Source organism: Bos taurus, chromosome 11, assembly GCF_002263795.3.
Source record: "Bos taurus isolate L1 Dominette 01449 registration number 42190680 breed Hereford chromosome 11, ARS-UCD2.0, whole genome shotgun sequence".
NCBI lineage: Eukaryota > Metazoa > Chordata > Mammalia > Artiodactyla > Bovidae > Bos > Bos taurus.
The window spans coordinates 78,208,409-78,228,088 of NC_037338.1; the positions used below are offsets into that span (position 1 = coordinate 78,208,409).

The window sequence follows — 19,680 nt, forward strand, 5'->3', positions numbered from 1 at the left end:
ATAATGGGGGAAGTGTGCGCTGCAAGCTGCGCACCCCCCTCCTCTCCCACCCCACCCCACCCCACCCCACCCCCGTCCAACGCCCAGAGCAGCGCCCCCTGCTGAACGCTCGAGCCTCAGCACCGCGCCCCCTACTCCGGCCTAAAGCCGAGCCCCGGGCCGGAGCCTCCTCGTCCCACCCGAGCTCTTCGTCCCAACTCTCTCCAGGCAAGTGTCACCGACCCGAGGCTCCCGCCACCCACCTGGGCCCCGCCTCGCTTCCCCGGGGCCAGGCGACCACCCCCCCTCCGCCCACGCTGCGCCCGGGGCCAGATGCGCCCTCGGGAGTCAGAGGCTCCGAGGCCTCGCGCGTACCCGCCCAGTTCCTTACCCACTCCCCTGCGGAGAACCACCCGCCCCCTCCCCGCTCCTATTCCGCCCGAGACGCTGGAGGTGGGGCGGCGGAGGGGCTCGCCCCGCCGGTCAGTGCCACGATTCCGTGGCCAGGGCGCACAAAGAGGCCACGAGGGCGCACAGAGGCCACAGGGCGCCAAAGTGCATTTTTGCTCATGGGTCCCGCGGGTCCCCACCCTGGCACAGCCTTCAAAGATCGGAGCGGGAGGCGGGAGCAGGAAAGAGGACCGGTAGGAAAGAGAGGGTTAGGGGCCTGAAAGGACAGGCCGGAAAGACAGCTGGACGAGGACCGACGGTCGAGCCAGCAAAGGTAGGGGTGCGGAACGCGCGCTTAGACGGGCGCCAGGATCTTCGTAGTTCTTAAAGGAACTACGAAGGCAATTTCTGGGTGACGTGGGGGTTCCCGCTCGGGAGCGGCTCAACTTCATCTGCGCGTGGACAGTAAGGACCCCTTCCGCCCGTCCGCCTCTCCGGGAGCCCCGGCGAACGGAAACGGGCTCTCGGGTATGTTGGGGAGCGCCTGGAGCCGGGAGGGCGGGCGGCGTAGAGCCTCAGGGTAGCGCCTCTGTAATTCCTTCCCGGGCCGCGGTTCTCGAGCTGGGTTGGGGGGTAGCGAGGAGGATGGAGGGGGCGCCCAGACCGCCGTCGCAAGGGCAGCGGGGTGCTTGAGTGCTCAGCCGGCAGGAGTAGGTCCAGAGGCCGCCATCTCAGGGAGATGAGCCGGGGAGAGAGGTCTGGGTGTCGGCTCAGCTCCACCAGCAGCCGGGACGTCGGTCCGTAGAGGGCCGGAAGGCTCAGCGGATGGACGATCTGCTGGTGGGCGGACAGAGGGACGGAGCCTGACGGATCCCCGTAGCAGAGTAGGCGCATCTTTTTCTTTTAACATTGTATTTGCTACCGTGCTCTAAATCTAGACGGGGGCAGCGAGTCACGGTTTCTTTGAGTAGGTGATCAGCGTCAGTGCGACGCCTGGGGACCCAAAGTCGCAGGAGTTTTGCTCTCAATCGGCCGCCGCGCGCTCTGACCCACGGAGGATTACCCACGTGGAGCTCCTGGGCCGACGACGGCAGGCTCCCGAGCTCCCCTATACCCGCTGCTTTGTCCCAAGTGAACTTACCAGTTGTCATCCTGCCGACCACTGCAAAGATGCAGTGTCCGCTCAGCATGGGACTTTGGGTCACTCACCACTCGGGATTTAGGGGGGCAGGAGAGACAAGGGGTCAGGCCCCAAGCGGATCAGGTGGACAGAGGTGGGGAAAAAAGCCCGAGGTTGCGTGGGAACGTCTGGGCAGGAAGGGCAGTGGGGGGCTGGGATTACTGGGGCTGCATTAACCCAACAGGATTTGGGGGCCAAGGACGTGGTCAGGAACCTTCCTCTCGCTGGTGCGGGTACAGAGCGGCCCTGCAGGAATCCAGGCAGGCTGTCTGGCAGAACCAACCCCCCAGAGACACTGATCAGTCAAAGTAGTGGCCCCTCAGGCACAGCTGTCTCTGTGAAGGCCACGATTGGGTCCCTGCTGTCTTTCTTGGCCTCCTTTCCTCCTGCAGCCACGGTGAACAGTCTTTAGATGTTTTGCATATCATCAAGACCCTGATGCAAACACTCTGGCATCTCTGAGCTGGAGTCCAGTAAGACTACTGGTTCTTGTCCTGGTTTTGCTGTTAACAACCACACTCCGTTGCATCGTCTGGGCTTCACTTCCTCCAATTGTGTGAAGGCAAGAACCTGAAGGGTCCTGGCACTGGCCTGGCAGAGCAGGTGCCAAATAAACCTTTGTTGATTGCATGATACCTCCGCCTTGAGGTCACTCAGGGGCTTAGGAATGAGGAGTGGGTTGGAATCCCTGGGCCCTTGCTGTCCCTAGGGGAGCAGGGACAGCAAGCTCCTCTGAGACTGAATGTCCTCATCTGTAATACAGGGAGATTCTCAATTCAGGAAGTTGGTGTGGATCCAGGATAACAGGTGGGCACAGAGGGGGCTCAGAGCCTCGCCCCTCCCAGTCTGTTCTGGATCCCTAGGGTGATGATGGCTGAGAAAGAAGCAGCTTCTAGGCACCAGAAGGCTCTAGAGGAGAGTGCTAGGGGTGGGCTGCTGCTGCTGGAGCCCCACCCATCATGTGTGTGCTTGAGCCAGGCCTTAGCCACTGTCACCTGTGTGTCTTGGTCTGTCAAGTCAGACAACAATGCATTTCTTCATCATGTAGCCATTCCTCTATTCATGTATTCTTTCCTGTAAATACTTAACTGTGAGTGGCTCTCCATATATTGTGAATTCAGCAACATGCAGGACAAGTGCATGGAGCTCTCGTAAAGGTAGAAGAGATGGTAAACACTTGCATAAGTGCACCTGAATATATGGTACACTGTTAGGTGGTTCAAAGTAAAGTGATGGGGGAATCCCCTGGTGGTCCAGTGGTTAAGAATTTGCCTTGCACTGCAGAGGACACTAGTTCACTCCGTGGTTGGGGAACTAAGGTCTCACATGCAGCAGAGCAACTAACCTGAGTGCCACAACTAAGCCCTGATGCTGGCAAAAATAAAAAAAAAGGAAACTGATGGGAAGCAGGGCCTGGGGGTCTTTTTGACCACCAGTGGCCACATTGAAGCAGAGCCCAGAAAGGAGAGAGGCAGAAGGAAGCTTGGGTCATGCCTGGCTCCCTCTCCTTCCTCTCAAATAATGATGGTAACCAATGGTTACCATTAGCCAAATGATAATTATGGTTCTCCAAGTACCAGATGCTACTGCTAAGTCACTCCAGTCCTGTCCGACTCTTTGCGACCCCATGGACTGTAGCCCACCAGGTTCCTCTGTCCATGCGATTCTCCAGGCAAGAATACTGGCATGTGTTGCCTTTTCCTTCTCCACCAAGTACCAGGCATGTTGCTAACTGCTTAAGTGACTTCATGGCACTTAAGTCTCACCGCTGCTCTGTCCTGTGAGGTGTGTGTGTGCATGCTCAATCGCTACGGTGTATCCAACTCTTTGCAACCCCATGGACTGTAGCCCTCCAGGCTCTTCTGTCTATGGGATTTCCCAGGCAAGAATACTGGAGTGGGTTCCCATTTCCTTCTGCAAGGGATCTTCCCAACCCAGGGGTCAAACCTGCATCTCCTGTGTCTCCCGCATTACAGGCGGATTCTTTACCTACTGAGCCTCCTGGAAAGCCCGTCAGGCATTAGTGTTCCCATTTTATTGACAGAGAAAGTTGAGTCACAGTGAAATGTAACACCTTCCGCAGGTAACCTGGTGAATGGCAGAGCCTGGAGTCATCCTGTCTTTGCCCAACCCTTGGCTGCTCACAGCGGAGATGGGATCATAGCGGGGTGACCTGCAACACTCTGCTCAGCTCCAGTGGAGAGGCAGAGGGTCCTGTCTTGCCCTGCAAGCTCTTTGGAAAATTCTTGGCAGAAAAGAACTCTCAGGTCCAGGTGAGGCTTATGAAAGCATCGTCTTGAGGACTCCTTCCTGCCTCTCGCATCAGCTGGGAGCTCGCCAACTGAACATAGTCTGTCATCGGCAGCAGCAGGGCCTGCCTGTGGCTGGAGAAGCCACAGAGCTCAGAGCAGGACTGGCCGGTAGGAGCATGTGGTCTGACAGCTAAGTTTACATGAAGTGACCTAATGGCCTAGTGAGTCAGGCTCGCGGCGAGGGCTTGACTTGGACCAGGTCTCCCATGCCCTGTTCAGGGCTTCCCTGGGAGCCGTGACTGAGCATCCGTCTGGAGAGGCTCCCTTCTTGAGGACAGGGGAACGTGACACCAGGAGTTCTTGGCCCCCCATCAGGCCTTCTGCTGAGCGGGTGGCTGGTCTCCTGAGGCCCACAGGGCCAGGCCAACCCTGGGCTCACTTGGGGCTTCCTCCAGGGTCAGGGAGGCCTTTGGTAGGTGGGCCAGGCAGGTGGGAGTGCTCTCTCCTGGCCTGGAGACGTTGTGCCCTACCTGCTGCGTCGCGCACTTTGAAGGTGGCCTCCTAGTCCCCCGTGTGTCCAGCAGTCAGAGGGCAGCTGGTGCAGGAAACTTAGAGACAGCTGGGAGAAAACCGGGGGCTGCAAGTTCCAACTTCTGTTCTTTATTAGTCTGAAGGCCACCCCTCAGTGTCCCAAGAACTCCAGACTTCAGCTGTTACCTCCTCAGACAGCGGAGGTGAGATTGGCTCCAACAGGGGCGGTGTGGGGCGGGGTGGGGGGGGGGGGGCGGACAGAGAGGCAGCCTGGTTGGGAGGTGGGTGTTTCTTAGTTGGGGTGGGAAGAAGCGGTCCCCACATTCTCAGCCCCAGATCCTTGCCTTGGAGAGCACCTGGCCACCCATCTGTCCTCTGCAGAAGCTCTTTGCTTTCTCTGGCCACCATGTTTCTGACTCAGGTCCTAGAATTCAAGGATTTGAAAGAATTTGCTGTTGTTGCTCAGTAGCTAAGTTGTATCTGACTCTTTATGACCCCATGGACTGGCACGCCAGGCTTCCCTGTCCTTCACTATCTCCCAGAGTTTGCTTAGATTCATGTTCATTGAGTCGGTGATGCCATCCAACCATCTGATCCTCTGTCATCCCCTTCTCCTCCTGCCTTCGATCTTTCCCAGCATCAGGATCTTTCCCAATGAATCAGTTCTTTGCATCAGGTGGCCAAAGTATTGGAGCTTCAGCTCCAATCAGTTCTTTCCAATGAATATTCAGGACTGATTTCCTTTACGACTGACTGATTGGATCTCCTTGCAGTCCAAGGGACTCTCAAGAGTCTTCTCCTGCACCACAATTCAAAAGCATCCATTCTTTGGCGCTCAGGCTTCTTTACAGTTCAACTCTCACATTCATACATGACTACTGGAAAAAAAAAAACATAGCTTTGACTATATGGACCTTTGTCAGCAAAGTAATGTCTTTACTTTTAAATACACTGTCAGGGTTTGTCATAGCCTTCCTTCCAAGAGCAAGCGCCTTTCAATTTTGTGCATGCAATCACCATCTGCAGTTATTTTGGAGCCCAAGAAAATAAAATCCGCCAGTTTCCACTTTTTCCCTTTCAATTTACCATGAAGTCATGGGACTGGATGCCATGATTTTAGTTTGTTTAAATGTTGAGTTTTAAGCCAAGTTTTTCACTCTCCTCTTTCACCTTCATCAAGAGGCTCTTTAGTTCCTCTTCATGGGTGGTGTCTTCTGCATATCTGAGGTTGTTGATATTTCTCTCAGCAATCTTGATTCCAGCTTGCAATTCATTCAGCCTGGCATTTCACATGATGTACTCTGCATATAAATTAAATAAGCAGAGTCCCAATTTTGAACCAGTCAGTTGCTCCATGTCTGGTTCTAACTGTTGCTTCTTGACCTGCATACTGGTTTCTCAGGAGACAGGTAAGGTGATTTGGTATTCCCATCTCTTTAAGAAATTTCCACAGTTTGTTGTGATCCACACAGTCAAAGACTTTAGCGTAGTCAAAGAAGCAGTAGTAGATGTTTTTCTGAAATTTCTGTGCTTTCTCTATGATCCAACGAAAGTTGGCAATTTGATCTCTGGTTACTGTGCCTTTTCTAAACCTAGCTTGTACATTTGGAAGTTCTCAGTTCGTGTATTGTTGAAGGCTAACTTGAAAGATCTTGAGCATTACCTTGCTAGCATGTGAAATGAGTACAGTTGTGCAGTAGTTTGAACATTCTTTGGTGCTGCCCTTCTTGGGATTGAAATAAAAACTGACCTTTTCCAGTCCTGTGGCCTCTGCTGAGTTTTCCAAATTTGCTGACATATTGTATGCAGCACTTTCACAGCATCGTCTTTTAAGATCTGAAGTAGCTCAGCAGGGATTCCATCACCTCCACTAGCTTTGTTCATAGTAATAGTTCCTAAGGCCCACTTGACTTTACACTCCAGGATGTCTAAAAGAATATTGGGATTCTTTGGGCCAACTTTTCATATGATGCCTGACTCTTCACAAACTGCTACCGAGGCTCTGCTTGCATACCTGCAGAACGGGAGCTCCCTCCTAGTCCCGGGTAGTCTCCTGACAGCCCTGAAGGTGAGGCAGTCTGTACCCGGCGCCTGTGAGAGCCACCACACCTCTCAAAGGCACCTCTGCTGACAGAAGTTCACAAGTCACCCGGGAACGTGAACTGGCGCACTGGGGTTGATGCCACTTAGGAAGTCAGTCTTGGATTTCACCAGCGGGATCCACTCTGCTGCAGCCTGGAGCTCCTGATGACAAGACAAGAGAAGGTTCCTTAGAGATGCCTTGCCCTGTGCCTTGCATTGCCCATGCAGGGCAGCCAAGTCCCCAAGGAGGGAAAAGGATCAGCACCCTGGCATTTGGCATCACAGCTGCCAGGGAAGGGGGGGGGGGCCATCTGTGATCCTGTGTCTTTGCTCTCTGTGTGGCTCATAAGGTCCCAGCCCAGCTCTGCCCTGGGTACCCTGGAGGAGAGGAAGAGGATGATTGAGGGCTCAGCCCTTGCCCTGCCCATCATTAGGGGTTGTGGGCCCTTGCAGCCCAGCACTATTTTGGAAGTAAAACAGATGCCCCCCTGGGCTATAATGTTAATGGTTCCAGAGAGTCAAGAGACCAGAATTCAAATCTGGCCTCTCACCTCGGACCGCAAGTCCCTTGGCCCTTCCTGGCTTTTGATCCCCAGACGCTGATAACGATCCCCAGTGAGGCTAATAATCAAATGTCCACCAAGGGTCCATCTGTGAGAGGTGGGGAGCAGGTGAGGACGGGGCCCAGTGCCAAGGACCCAGGCAGGGGCCAGCCCCCCGGTTTGGAATGCATTCAGAGCTGGAGAGGGTTAGCTTTGAGGAGGCAGCCTCAGCTTGGGGCTGTACCCCCAAAGAAGGTGTCCCTGAGAGGACTGGGGATGGTGACAACGGTTCACAGAGGACGCCCCCAACCACTGCATCCGCGCTGTTGCTTCCTGTTCAGCCAGAGATGTGCTGTAGCCACCTCCCCACGGAAAGACCAGGGGTGGGGCTGTGGATGTGGGACTATCCCCGCAGGCCTCTGGCTCAGCCCGTCTGATGCCCAGGTCTGGGCTTCCTCTGGATGCTATGCATTTCCCATGCTCCACGCAGGGCTTGTCTGCCCCCAGGTTACCCCAGGCAACAGCTCTGGCATCCACACCGGGGTGGGCTGCAGCCCATCCCCGGCCACAGGCATGGCCCCATCCTTCAGTGAGGGGAGGAGATGGGGCTGAGAAGAAGGGAGTGGAATAGTTCCTTTCTAGAAATTTCACAGGGGTTTCTCAGGGCCCTTCCTTTAGGGTTGGGACAAATGGCAGAGGGCTGGTGGATACTGCCATCTGCTGGTCACTGGTTATAACAGCACCACAGTGTGGCTGAACCCCATTCCTGCTCAGATTTACAAAAACCAGTCTGGGAGAAGACTCAGGAAGCTCTGCACAGGGACCCTGAGGTTGAACCAGCTTACCTGGAGCTCTAAGGTATCCTGGGAGTTGAGGGGACAAGGACCACACATCTCCACTGAAGTCAGGAGAGAAACGAGAGGGTGGAGTCATGATAAACACTGGCTTCCAAACCACCTTTATAGTGCACTAGTTTTGTGACCTTAAGTTAATTAACTTGTTATCCTCCACCTTTAAATGGAGACAGAGATTCCTACCTGTCAGGTGTACCTAAGGATAAAGGAAACAAAGTAGGTAAAAGCTTTACCATAGTGCCTGGCTCAATAAATGCTGGCTTTTACAGCTTTCTGATTAAGTCAGTCCTGGTTTAACCTGTCCAAAGACTGATCAAACCTGTCCATCCAGTCTCTCCTATGTGGTCTTTCAGGCCCATCGTGAACATTAATAGTCTGAAGCTATGCCTCCATTAGATTTTCTTGGAGACCTTTGTCGACACATGAGATTGAAACAAAACAAACTCCTTTTAGAATAAAAACTGGTGGCACTTAGAATGTGCAGTGATTCAGAACGCTGGGTCCTCCGATTTGTCAGGTAGGAGCCCTGGTTTTTAGTCTAGTCACATAATGAACAGAGAACCAAACGGTCTTCTTTGCTTGGGAAAATAGGGGTTAACAGAGGTCAAGAACAGGCTTGGAGGATCCAGAAGATGTGTCCCTAATTCTAGAATGTGAGATCTTGCAGCACTCCAGAGGATGAGGACCCTGGGACCAGAATGTCTCATGTTCCCATAGCAGAGTGTTGGACATCACACAGCTGACCTGGGGACCCGGTATCCTCAGCCTGGATGGCCTGTCTCAGGTTCTCTGGTCCACATAGCAAAGGCATCTGTGAGATCTTCAGGAGGCTGGGCTCTAAGGCTGCAAAGGGTGAGGCTGCCTACAAAACTGGGTACTTGACCTTAGGCCACGGCAGTCCCTTTGTGTGTGTTTCCCACTTCCCTAGGTAGCTGATCCACCTCTGAATAATACCTTAATTTAGGGCAGAGCCCCAGCTGGGTCCTGTCCTCCCAGGCATTTTTTTTCTGGCTTGAATAAAGTTGGAGAGCTCTAGTCAAAGTGCTTATCCTTATCGCTGGGGACACAAAGAGTTAGAAAAATATAGGGTGACAACATCAAAATCCCCAAAGTCACCAGCAAATCATTGCAAATGAAAACAATACCATTTTTATTTACTTCTCAGGCTAGTAAAACCAAAGAACGTAAAATGCATTCTTGGTGAAAGGAGATACAAGTAGGCATTCTCATATATACTCTTGGTGGGAATGCAAGTTCAGGGAAATTTCCCAAGAGCACTGTGACACAGCAACATTTTAAAATATATATATATATATTTATTTATTTAATTGGCTGCACCAGGTCTTAGTTGAGGTATGCAAGATCTAGATCCCTGATCAGGGATGGAACCCCGGGTCCCTTGCATTGGGAGCGTGGAATCTTAGCTACTGGATCATCAGGGAAGCTTCAGACAGACGCAACACTTTAAGGCAGGAAATTCTTTGACTCAGCACCGGCAAGGTACAAAGAGCTTTCTCCGAGCAAGGTAAACCCTCTGCAGGAACTTGCATGTATATGGCCAGAATTATGTCACAAAGCATCTTCTAACTGCAGTTCCTTAGCAGCATGAATGCTATACCTGTCTAGCCTTTATGGTTGTTGTTCAGTCGCTCAGCCGTGTCCGACTGTTTGCAACCCCATGGACTGCAGCCTCTATGGTAGTAAAAGGCAAACAGGAATGACTGGCTTTGGGGTAGCTCACCTACAGTGTCTGCCATACATCTCCTCTCATTTCAGTCACAGGTGAGCTCATTTAAGTAACAGCAGTGCTATGGATTAAAGATTTCCATCATGTCCATTTCACCAATGAGAAAACCAAGGCTCAAAGAGACAAAATCTACTTTTTCATGTCCTGAGTCTGGCACCGCCTCCTCTTGGAAGAACTTCTGTATGCCCCAACCCCTGGATGAGTTGGCTATGTGCCCTTCTCTGCGCTCTGTGGGCCTGCACTTGCGTTGGCATCTCCAAGGGTCCCTGAGTAGTGTGTGAGCCCTGCCAGGGAGGCCTGTGTCTTCTGCATCCTCTGGGCCTGGTATAAAGTCCCAGCCCCATAGCGGTGCCCAGGAGCATTTGCTGAGGGACAGATGAGGTGGTGGCCTTGTTCGACTTGGGGTACCCAGCTCCCCACTGGAGTGCTAAAGCATCACTACAGAGAACAGAGACAAATCAGCAGGTCCCCAGAAATCCCACCCCACCAGAAACCAGGGCAAGGTTGACCAGAGCTCAGATAAGACTCCTTGTGGGCTGTGGTGCCTCTAACTTACCCCACTGGCCCTGAGGTCCAGCAACTTCCCTGGGGCAGGGGGTGACTAAGGCCTGGAGCATTCCTCCCAAGGCAGTGGGAAGGGGCAACTGTCAGCTTCCCTGCAATGTGTTTTGCGTTACTGCGGCTTCAGCCATGGAAAGGGCTCCCTGAGTCAGGCAGGAAGCAGAAAATATCAGATTTAGATTCCACATTCCATGCATTGTATGCAATTATCCACTGGAGCCACAGAGGGGCGTGTGGGACCCACAGAGGCAGAAAATGGGATTGCTCTCCGAATGGGCTCACTCTTTCATGGGGAACCAGTGGGGTTCTCGGCAGGCTCCGGGTGTGCCAAGTACCCCCTCAGTGCACGCTCGGAAGCCTGGGGCCAGGGGTGAGGTTCATTTGCCTGCAAGGCACAGGTGACCAACATGCCACTAGCTCCGGTGGGGGTGCAGGGTCCCATTCTTTGCAGCTCCCACCTGTGCTTGCCCTGGGACGTGTGTGCTTCTCTGCACCCTCCTGTGCTGCCTTCTCCACCGGCTCAGCCTAACTCTCAGCTCCAACAGTTTTGTGACCTTGCCTATCAGGATCTCCAGCTGTGGACCCAAAGGCGGCCATGGGAGCCAGGACAGGGACACCCATCACCCACCAAGCTGTGGCCCTCTGTGGACAAAGGGGAGTCAGCAGACAGTAGGAAGGAGCTAGAACCTTAAAGAGAGGACAGGAAAGGGGAAGCTGGAGGCAGCAAGTCCACAGACGGAGCCCTGGGCCATGGTGTCCTTGTCACGAATAGCTCAGGAGCCTCCACAGGGCCCCAAGCAGAGGCCCAGTCCAGTAGATAGCTGTTGAATGAATGAATGAAAAGGTCATGAGGGAGAGAGGAGAGTGGCTTTGTGAGGAACTCTGACTAGTATCAGAAGCAGAGAGACCTGTCATTTTAGTTGCTGAACATTAGAGCAACACAGGCTTCCCAGATGGCACTAGTGGTAAAGAACCCACCTACCGATGCAGGAGACATAAGAGACCTGCGTTCCATCCCTGTGTCGTTAAGATCCCCTGGAGTAGAAAATGGCAACCCATTCCAGTATTCTTGCCTGGAAAATCCCAAGGACAGAGGAGCCTGGTGGGCTACAGTCCACGGGGAAGGGGGTGTCATTAGGAAGGGAGGAAGGGAGGAGATGGTGCCTGGAGAGCTGGCGGGCTGGGGAGTTTTAGTAGCTCTCTGAGAGGAAAACTTTGGGAGACAGACACCCTCTTCTTGACCAAACTTTAGGCTCCTCTTAGCCCTCTTCTCGACTGGGCCTTTGACCTTGGTGCCTGCCCTGTCTCTGGCCTGCCCAGCCCAGTCTCAGCAAGAATCCTGCTAAGTCAGTTGAGAAAGGCTCTCTCCCTTTGATACCTGATCACCCTTGGTATCTGATCAAGTTCCTCACCTCCCACCCGTTGGTGTCTTCTAAGCCCCCAGCCTGCCTTCAGGCTAGGATTCAGCAAGGATCCTCACCCTTGGCTACCTGTACCTCCATCACTGACCTCCCCCTGCCCCCTGGCTCCAGTCCCATTGTCCTTGCTGTATTCAGGGCTGAGCCTGAACTCTCTCCCCATTGGGAAAGTCTTGACTCCTGTTGCAACAGCCTTGAATAAAGTCTTCCTTACAGTTTTAACAAGGTTCAGAACATTTCTTTAGTGAGGCATAAGAAACCCAGTTCTCAGAAGCTTTTGCTGGGAAGGGCCTGTTGGCCTCTTTAAGGAAAGCCCCTGGAAGGCCTTGGGGGTGGGGGGTGGGGTGTCAGACTGCTGTTTCTTTAGATCACCCCGCACAGAGTGTTTCATCTTGTTTGATGGGTTCTCTGACCTCGTTTGACGCTGGAAACATCTCTCAGAGCATCCTTGGGACCCTGTGCACGGTTGAGTCGTTTCCCCAAAACTCTCCCCAAGGAAGCAGAACCGAATGATTTATCGTCCGGAAGCGGGACGCTTGGGGCACTCCTAAAAGTGAACGGGGCGCTGTCACTAACAACGCCGGGACATCAGACCCAAACCAGGACGCACGCGCCTCTGAATGGCTCGGGACACCCGGGCGCGGGAAGGGGGCGCGCTCGGCGCAGCTGGGGCCTCCAGCAGCGCCGAGCCCGCGCACGGTCCTCAGCCCTGAATCTCCGCCCAGAATTCCAGAAAGACCTGGAAAAGCACGGCCGCGTCCGGCCGAGCGCCGCGGCCACTAGGCGGCGGGCCAGGCAGGAGCCCGAGCCCGAGCCGGGGCGGGCGGGGCGCGGGGCTCGGGGCGCGGGGCGGGGACGCGGCGACGCCAGCGCCCGCGGTCGCGTGATCGCACGCCCCGCCCGGAGCCCCTCGCAGTCATGCAGTCCCCGGCGGTGCTCGTCACCTCCAGGTGAGCCAGACCCCGCGCCCCGGCCGCATCTCGGGCCGCGTAGAGTCGGGAGGGCCCGGAGCCGCGGCCCTAGGTGTCCCGGGCGGAGGAGGCGGCGGGTCCTGAGGATCCCGCCCGTCGCCCGGCGTCCCCAGCGCCGCTGGCCGTGGACCTGGGCTCGGCCGCTCCCCGGCCCTGCGGGAGGGGCCGCCCGCCCCGCTTCCCGGTTTTACAGATGGGGAAACTGTGGTCCCTAGAGAGTAACGAACTCATCCAAGACCTAGTGGAAGGCCTGGATTGGCCGATCCTGCACGGTGGTCAAAGAGGGGGTTCTCCTCACCCCTTTCCCGCTGACCTGCCTTCGATTCTTTTCCAAGATCTAGTTATGCATCCTGGCAGCGCTGACTGTGTGCCAGGTCCGGGGCACGGCACTGGGAACGGGGAGAATCAGACCAGGCTCGGCCCGTCAGGGGAAACGGGCGGAGGACAGTTGTTGAGCCGGGGGGGCGGGGCGGGGGGGGGGGAGGCTTCCGGTTGCCATAGGAACACAGGGCAGGGTGTACCTCCGCTTCTGTGAGGTGGGGGTGCGTGAGGCCAGGTCCTCCATGGGAAAGCTGGTGGCATGGAGGTGGCAGCTGCTCTAACAGGTAGCCCAGGAAAAGTGCAGTTACCGCAGAGGCCTCCAGAGGGTCCCTGGAGGCAGAGGACCCCTGGGTCAGGGTGGCCTGGGGGATTCAGTACAAGAGGGATGCTGAAGGCTGGGGTGGGCGTGGTTTTACCGTCTCCCCCTTTCTCACATCTGTCAAGTGACTCACTGCAAGTGTTTTCACACACTCCACCCTTGTTCCCCCTACACAAAATCTTAGGATAAGACCTCAGTCTCTTACGTAAATGAATGTAAAATGTTTCCGGCTGTAATTTGAACATCCTTGTGGCTTCAGGTCTAGAAAAGTATGATTCTTTAAGGTTCTGATGTCAGAACCTGCTTGGTCTCCTCTCCGTGGTGGCTGGTCGTGTCCTCGCTGGCGGAAGAGGTTTCCCTAGTGCCACGTGAATCACCTCCTCTCCCTGAGCCCGTTTCCTTTTATGCGGTTAGGAGGTTTGAGGTTGGCAGGTGTGAGCAGGGCCAGCAGCAGACCAGTGGGAGTGTGACCTTGGTGCTGGGAGCTTGGGAAGGGGGTGAAAGGGCTTCCCTCTCTGCCCCACCTGAACAGGGCTTCTTAACAAATGCAGGTGCTGGTGGTGAAGGCCAGGTGAGCGGTTCTAGGATAGTGAACCATACACAGTCCCTCTTGTGAGCTTTCGTGGGGCAGATGGGTAAAGGTATAGTGCGCCAGGGATGATAAATGGTATAAAGGAAAATAAAGTGGTAGGGAAATGGGATGCTAGGAGAAGTGAATGCTGTTTTATATGGTGTGGTCCAGGAGTGTCTTTCTGATAGAGTGGCAGCTGGGTAGATCCCTGACAAGTGAAAGAGAAATCTTAAGAAAAAGGGTACCAGGCAGAGGGGACAGCAGGAGCCAATGTCCTGGGGCAGAGAGATGTTTGCGCACCAGCCAGGAGGCCAGTGTGACTGCAGCGCAGTGAGCCAGCAGAGAGCTGGGTGATGTGGTGCAGAGTTTTACCACATCTGGGGGCTTGGAGGCAGGGGACAGTCAGGACAGGCTCCCCAGGCTTGGGTGAGGCTCTGGGCATGGTGGGACCTGCTTTGGACTCCAGAAAGGTCTTTTGGCCGCTGTGCTGAGCAGAATGGAAGCGAGCAGGGTGCAGTGAGGAGACCATTCAGGAGACTCTGGCAGTCATCCACGTGAGAGCTGATGCTGGCAGAAGAGCTTAGAAATATTTGGGTTCTAGCTATATTTTGAAGATTGAGCTTTCGTGGGTTGCTGATGATTAGATGTGGGCCATGAGAGCAAAAAAGAGTAGTCAAGATTGACTACAAGACTTCTCTTGAGTTCCTGAAAGAGAGGCATTGCAATGGACCAGCCCAGGAGACTGTGGATGGAGCAGGTTTAGGAAGGTGAGAATCACCATTGGTCTGGACATGTTTGTTAAGAAGCTTTCTGACAGCCAAGTGAAGACTTCGGGCAGGCAGTTCGGAGGAGTGTGGCTTTGAGGGGAGAGTCCAGATCAGAGAGGAATGAGGGACCACTGGCTCATAGATGGGATTTAAAACCTTGGACATATTTGAGATCCTTGGGGAAGATGTGGAGAAGGCAATAGCACCCCACTCCAGTACTCTTGCCTGGAGAATCCCATGGATGGAGGAGCCTGGTGGGCTGCAGTCCATGGGGTCGTGCAGAGTCGGACACGACTGAAGCAACTTAGCAGCAGCAGCAGCAGGGGAAGGTGAGTGAGAGAAGAGGTCTAAGGTGGGCACTTGGGGCAGGATTGCAGACCATCCAGGGAAGCTGAGTAGGAGTGGCCAGGGAGGTTGGAGAATCGAGAGAGAGAGCATGGGTCCCAGAGCCTCAAAGAGCAGAGAGGGGCCATCAGATACCTCAGGAGTAAGAGGAGAGGGAGACATCAAAGAGATCCAACCAGTCCATCCTAAAGCAGATCAGTCCTGAATATTCGTTGGAAGGACTGATGCTGAAGCTGAAACTCCAAAACTTTGGCCACCTGATGCAAAGAGCTGACTCACTGGAAAAGACCCTGATGCTGGGAAAGATTGAAGTCAGGAGGAGAAGGGGAAGACAGAGGAGATGGTTGGATGGCATCACCGACTCAATGGACATGAGTTTGAGTAAGCTCCAGGAGTTGGTGATGGACAAGGAAGCCTGGTGTGCTGCAGTCCATGGGATCACAAAGAGTCGGACACGACTGAGCGACTGAACTGAACTGAACACAGAGGTCACTAGTGACCTGGGTGTGGGCTGTTTCGGTTGCATGATGAGAACAAAAAAAGTTCAAGAAAAAGTTGAAGATCAAGAAAAAGTTGGAAAAAGTTCAAGATCAAAGAGGAGAGGAACCCGAGACGCCATTCTCTTGAGAAGTTTTGCTTGAAGGGGGAGCAGAAATGGAGCAATAGCTCAAGGGGGAGATTGGGTGGAAGGACAGCTTTGGTTTGTCAGAGAAGTGGGAGTGATCCAGTAAGGAGGGGAGATTGATGGCGCAGAGAAGACAGAAGATTTGACGTCCTTGAGTAGGTGAGGGGTTGTCTTAGGTAGGAGCCAGCCAGTTTGTCCCTAACAGCAGGGGAGGCAGACGCAGGCCAGATGTGGATGCAAAGGGATGTGCTTGGAAGTTCTCCGACCGCTTCTCTTTTCTCAGTACACAGGAAGCAGGGTTGTAGGGAGAAAGCAGGTCCTGGGGGTTCGTGGATTTAGGCAACTTGGACTCTGTGCGGCGGGGTGGGGGAGGGTCCTGGGAGCAGTGCCTGCATCATCTGGTGGCTGGTTAGACATGCAGACTCTCAGGCCTTGCTGGATCAGCATCTGTGTATTGACAAGATCACCGGGGGAACTGGGAAGGCACATCACAGTTCCGGAAGTTTGGTCTGGGGTATAGGTGGGCAGACTACACCCATGGGCCAAAGCCTACCCCCTACTCACTTTTTAAATCAGTTTAAGTACTGTCTGTGGCTGCTTTCGCTCTACAGCGGCTGAGTTGGGTATGGTGGTAATGGAGACCCTGTGGCCTGCAAAACCTAAAATATTTGCTATGTGGCCCTTTACAAAAAAAGTTTCCCTGGGGGCCCGAGGAGAATGGGAAACAGTGTAGATTAGGCTCAGGGGCATGAGAGTCCCCTGAGGGGCTTGTTAACGTGAGGATTGATTCAGCCGAGCCTGGATCTGCCTTTCTCACAAGCTCCCAGGTGGGGCTCATGCAGCGAGGACCACACTTGGAGAACCCCCTAGACTGAGACCAAGCTGGGCTTGCCCGGCCCAGCACCGCAGCTTGCCAGTTGTGGCCATGAATTTCAAGTGGGACCAGTCAACACGTCTGACCACAGTGCCGGAGACTTGGGGTTCGTTCCCAGGGTCAGGAAGATCCCCTGGAGAAGGGAGTGGCCACCCCCTCCAGTATTCCTGCCTGGAGAATCCCATGGACAGAGGAGCCTAGCGGGCTACAGTCCATGGGGGTCACAAGGAGTCGGACACAACTGAGACACCCTTTAGTTGACCTGTCTGTGCATTTATCCCAGTGGCCTGCCACTGGTGCCCAGGACCTGGAGAACTGGCGGGTTTAGGGGAACAGGCAGGGGACCTGAGTCTGTGATCCCAGCCGTGGGGCAGGGCCTCTCAACTGGGGCGGCGTGACGAGGGGTACAGTGGAATTGTGGGGGGGGCGGTGTCACAGATAGAAGCCCTGGAGAAACTGCCGGGTGTGGTGTTCCGAGACGGAGCAGTAACAGTAAGCAGGGCTGTTAGGAGGTACGGGTCAGCGGGGAGGCAGGGGGCAGCCTGCAGTGAACCCTGGCTCCACCTCTGACCCACTGAGCCCAAGTACAGGTGACTCCCTTTTTGCGTCTGCTTCCCTGTAGCTCAAACAGTTAAGAATCTGCCTGCAATGCAGGAGACCAGGGTTCAATACCTGGGTCGGGAACATCCTTTGGAGAAGGAAATGGCAATCTACTCCAGTATTCTTGAGAATCCCATAGACAGAGGAGCCTGGCAGGCTGCAGCCCGTGGGGTTGCAAAAAGTCGGACACGACTGAGCAACTAACACTTTGGGCTTCCCTGATAGCTTAGCTGGTAAAGAATCTGCCTGCAATGTGGGAGACCCAGGTTCGATCCCTGGGTTGGGAAGATCCCCTGGACAGGGGAAAGGCTACCCACTCCAGTATTCTGGCCTGGAGAATTCCATGGACTGTATAGTCCATGGGGTCGCAAAGAGTCAGACATGACTGAGTGATCAGAACACTCTGTGACTTGAAGTGGGTCTCAGTGGTGGTGTCCCTCTGTAGTGCTTCGGGAGCACCTTAGACAGGCGAGGTCCCCACAGCAGAGCCTGTGGGGGTGCCTCTTGCCTTTCATCCCCTCTGCTGTCCTGTGCCCGTCACACTGTCACGCAGGGACACCACGCACAGCACCAGGAGCAGAGGGTCTTAGCGCTTGGTGGAAAGGCTAGGACACTCGTCTTGTCGTTGGCGAAAGGAAAGGAGGGCTGATCATTTGTTTTTCCAAGTGGCTCGTGAATGCTGAACTTACTTAACACTCACCTGAAGGGCGGTTCGCCCGGGCCTTTCTCAGTGATTCATGCTTTCACTTTCTCTCACTATACCAGCAGCCCCCAGCCTTTTGGCACCAGGGACCGGTGTTGTGGAAGACAGTTTTTCCAGGGATTCGGGGTGGGGGTGGGTGGGAATGGTTTGGGGATGATTCCGTCTCATTACATTTATTATGCTGCCCCCGATCCAACAGGAGCCAGAGCTCAGGCAGTAACGCGAGCCACGGGGAACGGCTGTAAATACAGCTGAAGCTTCCCTCGCTTGCAGGCTGCTCACCTCCTGGTGTGCGGGCAGGTCTCTAACCTGGACCAGTAACCATCTGTGGTCCAGGGTTGGGGACCCCTGCCTTCCACCCGGTGAGAATGTTCGTGGGTGTAGAGGTTGCTACATTTGATGGTAGGTGGCTGTGTGGTGGGTTGTCCTCCCTGCTGGTGACAAATGGCATCGTGGTATGGTGTCACTTGCCCGGTGTGGAAAGAGGGGGACCTGTGTGGAAGGAGTGCAGGGCGTAGGGTGTCACGTGTTGGATTGGGACAGAGTTCCGGGGCAGGAAGGGCCATGTCCCAGCTGTCTCCCTGGCAGCCCAACCCTTTGGGCCCTCCCGTTTCTTGTCTTTTGGAAGTCCTGCCCTGCAGAGGCTGGGTCTGGACCCTGATAACGGGGTGCCCAGCGCATCCTGTCATAAGTGTTTGTGTGGTTTATGTTTGTGTGTGCAGGTCTCCATGATACCCTCACCCAGAAAGAGGAAAACATTTAGCCTTCTTCTCACCTCAGGGAAAACATTTCATAACTTCTTTGCTCACTGTGCAATTCATTGCATTTGTGTAGCATTTAAAAATTCTCAAAGAGCTGTAACGTTTCCAACTATCCACTCAAAGCCTGCATTAATCATTCAGTTGTGTCCGAATCTTTGCAACCCCATGGATGAATGCCTGCCAGACTCTTCTGTCCATGGGATTTCAAAGGCAAGAATACTGGAGTGAGTTGCCATTTCCTTCTCTAGGGCATCTTCCCAATCCAGGGATCAAACTCAGGTCTCCTGCATTGCAGGCAGATTCTTTACCGTCAGAGCAAAGAATTTGCTGTTTCCACAGCCCCATTTTCTCCACTGTTTTCCTCCTGAGAACAGGCCTTCGTTCTTGAGGGACCCACAGGCAGGGCCCTGGCCTGGGAAGCCAGGCTTCAGGAGGGGCTGGCATGTGGAGGGGCGGGTAGCCTGGAGTTGGACCCCTGAGGACTAGCCCAGCGGAGGAGCCTTGTACCCAGGCCTGCGGGACCCCCTGAGGACTTACCAGCATTTCGCTCTAGAAGCCTGCTGACTTGAACCTGACCTTCCTCTGCCTTCTCTCCTTCTGGCAGGCGAGTTCAGAATGTCCACACGGGCCTGGACCTGAGTGTGCCACAGCACCAGGAGGTGCGGGGCAAGATGATGTCAGGGCACGTGGAGTACCAGATCCTGGTGGTCACCCGGCTGGCTGCATTCAAGTCAGCCAAGCACAGGCCTGAGGACGTCGTCCAGTTCTTGGTGAGCTAGGGGGTCTGGCAGGGTGCTCCCAGGGTCCAGAGGCCCAAGGAGACACACACGCCTCCCACCAGGGTTCAGGTAGCAGCAGAGTGCGAGCAGTGCTCTAGCCAGTCCTCAATTGGAGGATGCCAGAGTGCATTGGCAGTAAGGACACCAGTGAATCAGATGCTGACCGTCTGTGGGGAGACAGATCTGTGAAGAGACAGGAGCCTGGGGTGGGGGGAGGGCGGGGGCTGTGGGGGTGTCGAGACGGGGCACCTAAGCCATCCTAGGGGAAGGGTTCGGAGAGAGGTCAGAGCTGAGCTGTGATGTGAAGAGCAGATGGAGCCATCAGCATTAGGGCAGATGCGACACTCCCTTGGTCTCTCCCCTTCAATCTAGAGCCAGTAAACACCCACAGCAGTCCCGCACATCTCTCTGTCTAGAGGTGGGCCGATGAGAACACACAGAGGAGGTGGAGCTGGGGGCATAGTAGATGTGATGCGTGCAGTCATTGATCCCCAGCCCTGGAGGTCAA

General features: G+C 54.6%; 1 protein-coding gene and 2 long non-coding RNA genes across 4 annotated transcripts in view; 1 reads left to right on the forward strand and 2 right to left on the reverse strand.

Moving 5' to 3' along the window:
• Positions 1–5,214: 5,214 nt before the first annotated feature.
• On the reverse strand, positions 5,215–8,257 carry LOC132346612 (uncharacterized). The gene is made up of 2 exons (XR_009496514.1): positions 7,802–8,257; positions 5,215–6,576 (listed from the first exon to the last, which is right to left on the reverse strand). It is a non-coding gene; the product is annotated as an uncharacterized lncRNA (long non-coding RNA).
• A 3,495-nt stretch (positions 8,258–11,752) lies between these two features.
• LOC112448819 (uncharacterized) lies at positions 11,753–12,908 on the reverse strand. Of its 2 annotated transcripts, none has more exons than XR_009496513.1 (2): positions 12,821–12,908; positions 11,753–12,083 (listed from the first exon to the last, which is right to left on the reverse strand). It is a non-coding gene; the product is annotated as an uncharacterized lncRNA (long non-coding RNA). The 2 variants fall into 2 exon arrangements; XR_003037250.2 differs by having other exon boundaries at positions 12,806–12,893.
• HS1BP3 (HCLS1 binding protein 3) overlaps positions 12,401–19,680 on the forward strand; it is a 36,640-nt gene continuing 29,360 nt past the window's right edge. Inside the window, exons 1-2 of the mRNA NM_001046280.2 lie at positions 12,401–12,486; positions 18,998–19,163. Of these exons, the coding sequence (NP_001039745.2) occupies positions 12,455–12,486; positions 18,998–19,163 (198 nt within the window). The 5' untranslated portion in view covers positions 12,401–12,454. The remainder of the gene's footprint in view (positions 12,487–18,997; positions 19,164–19,680) is intronic.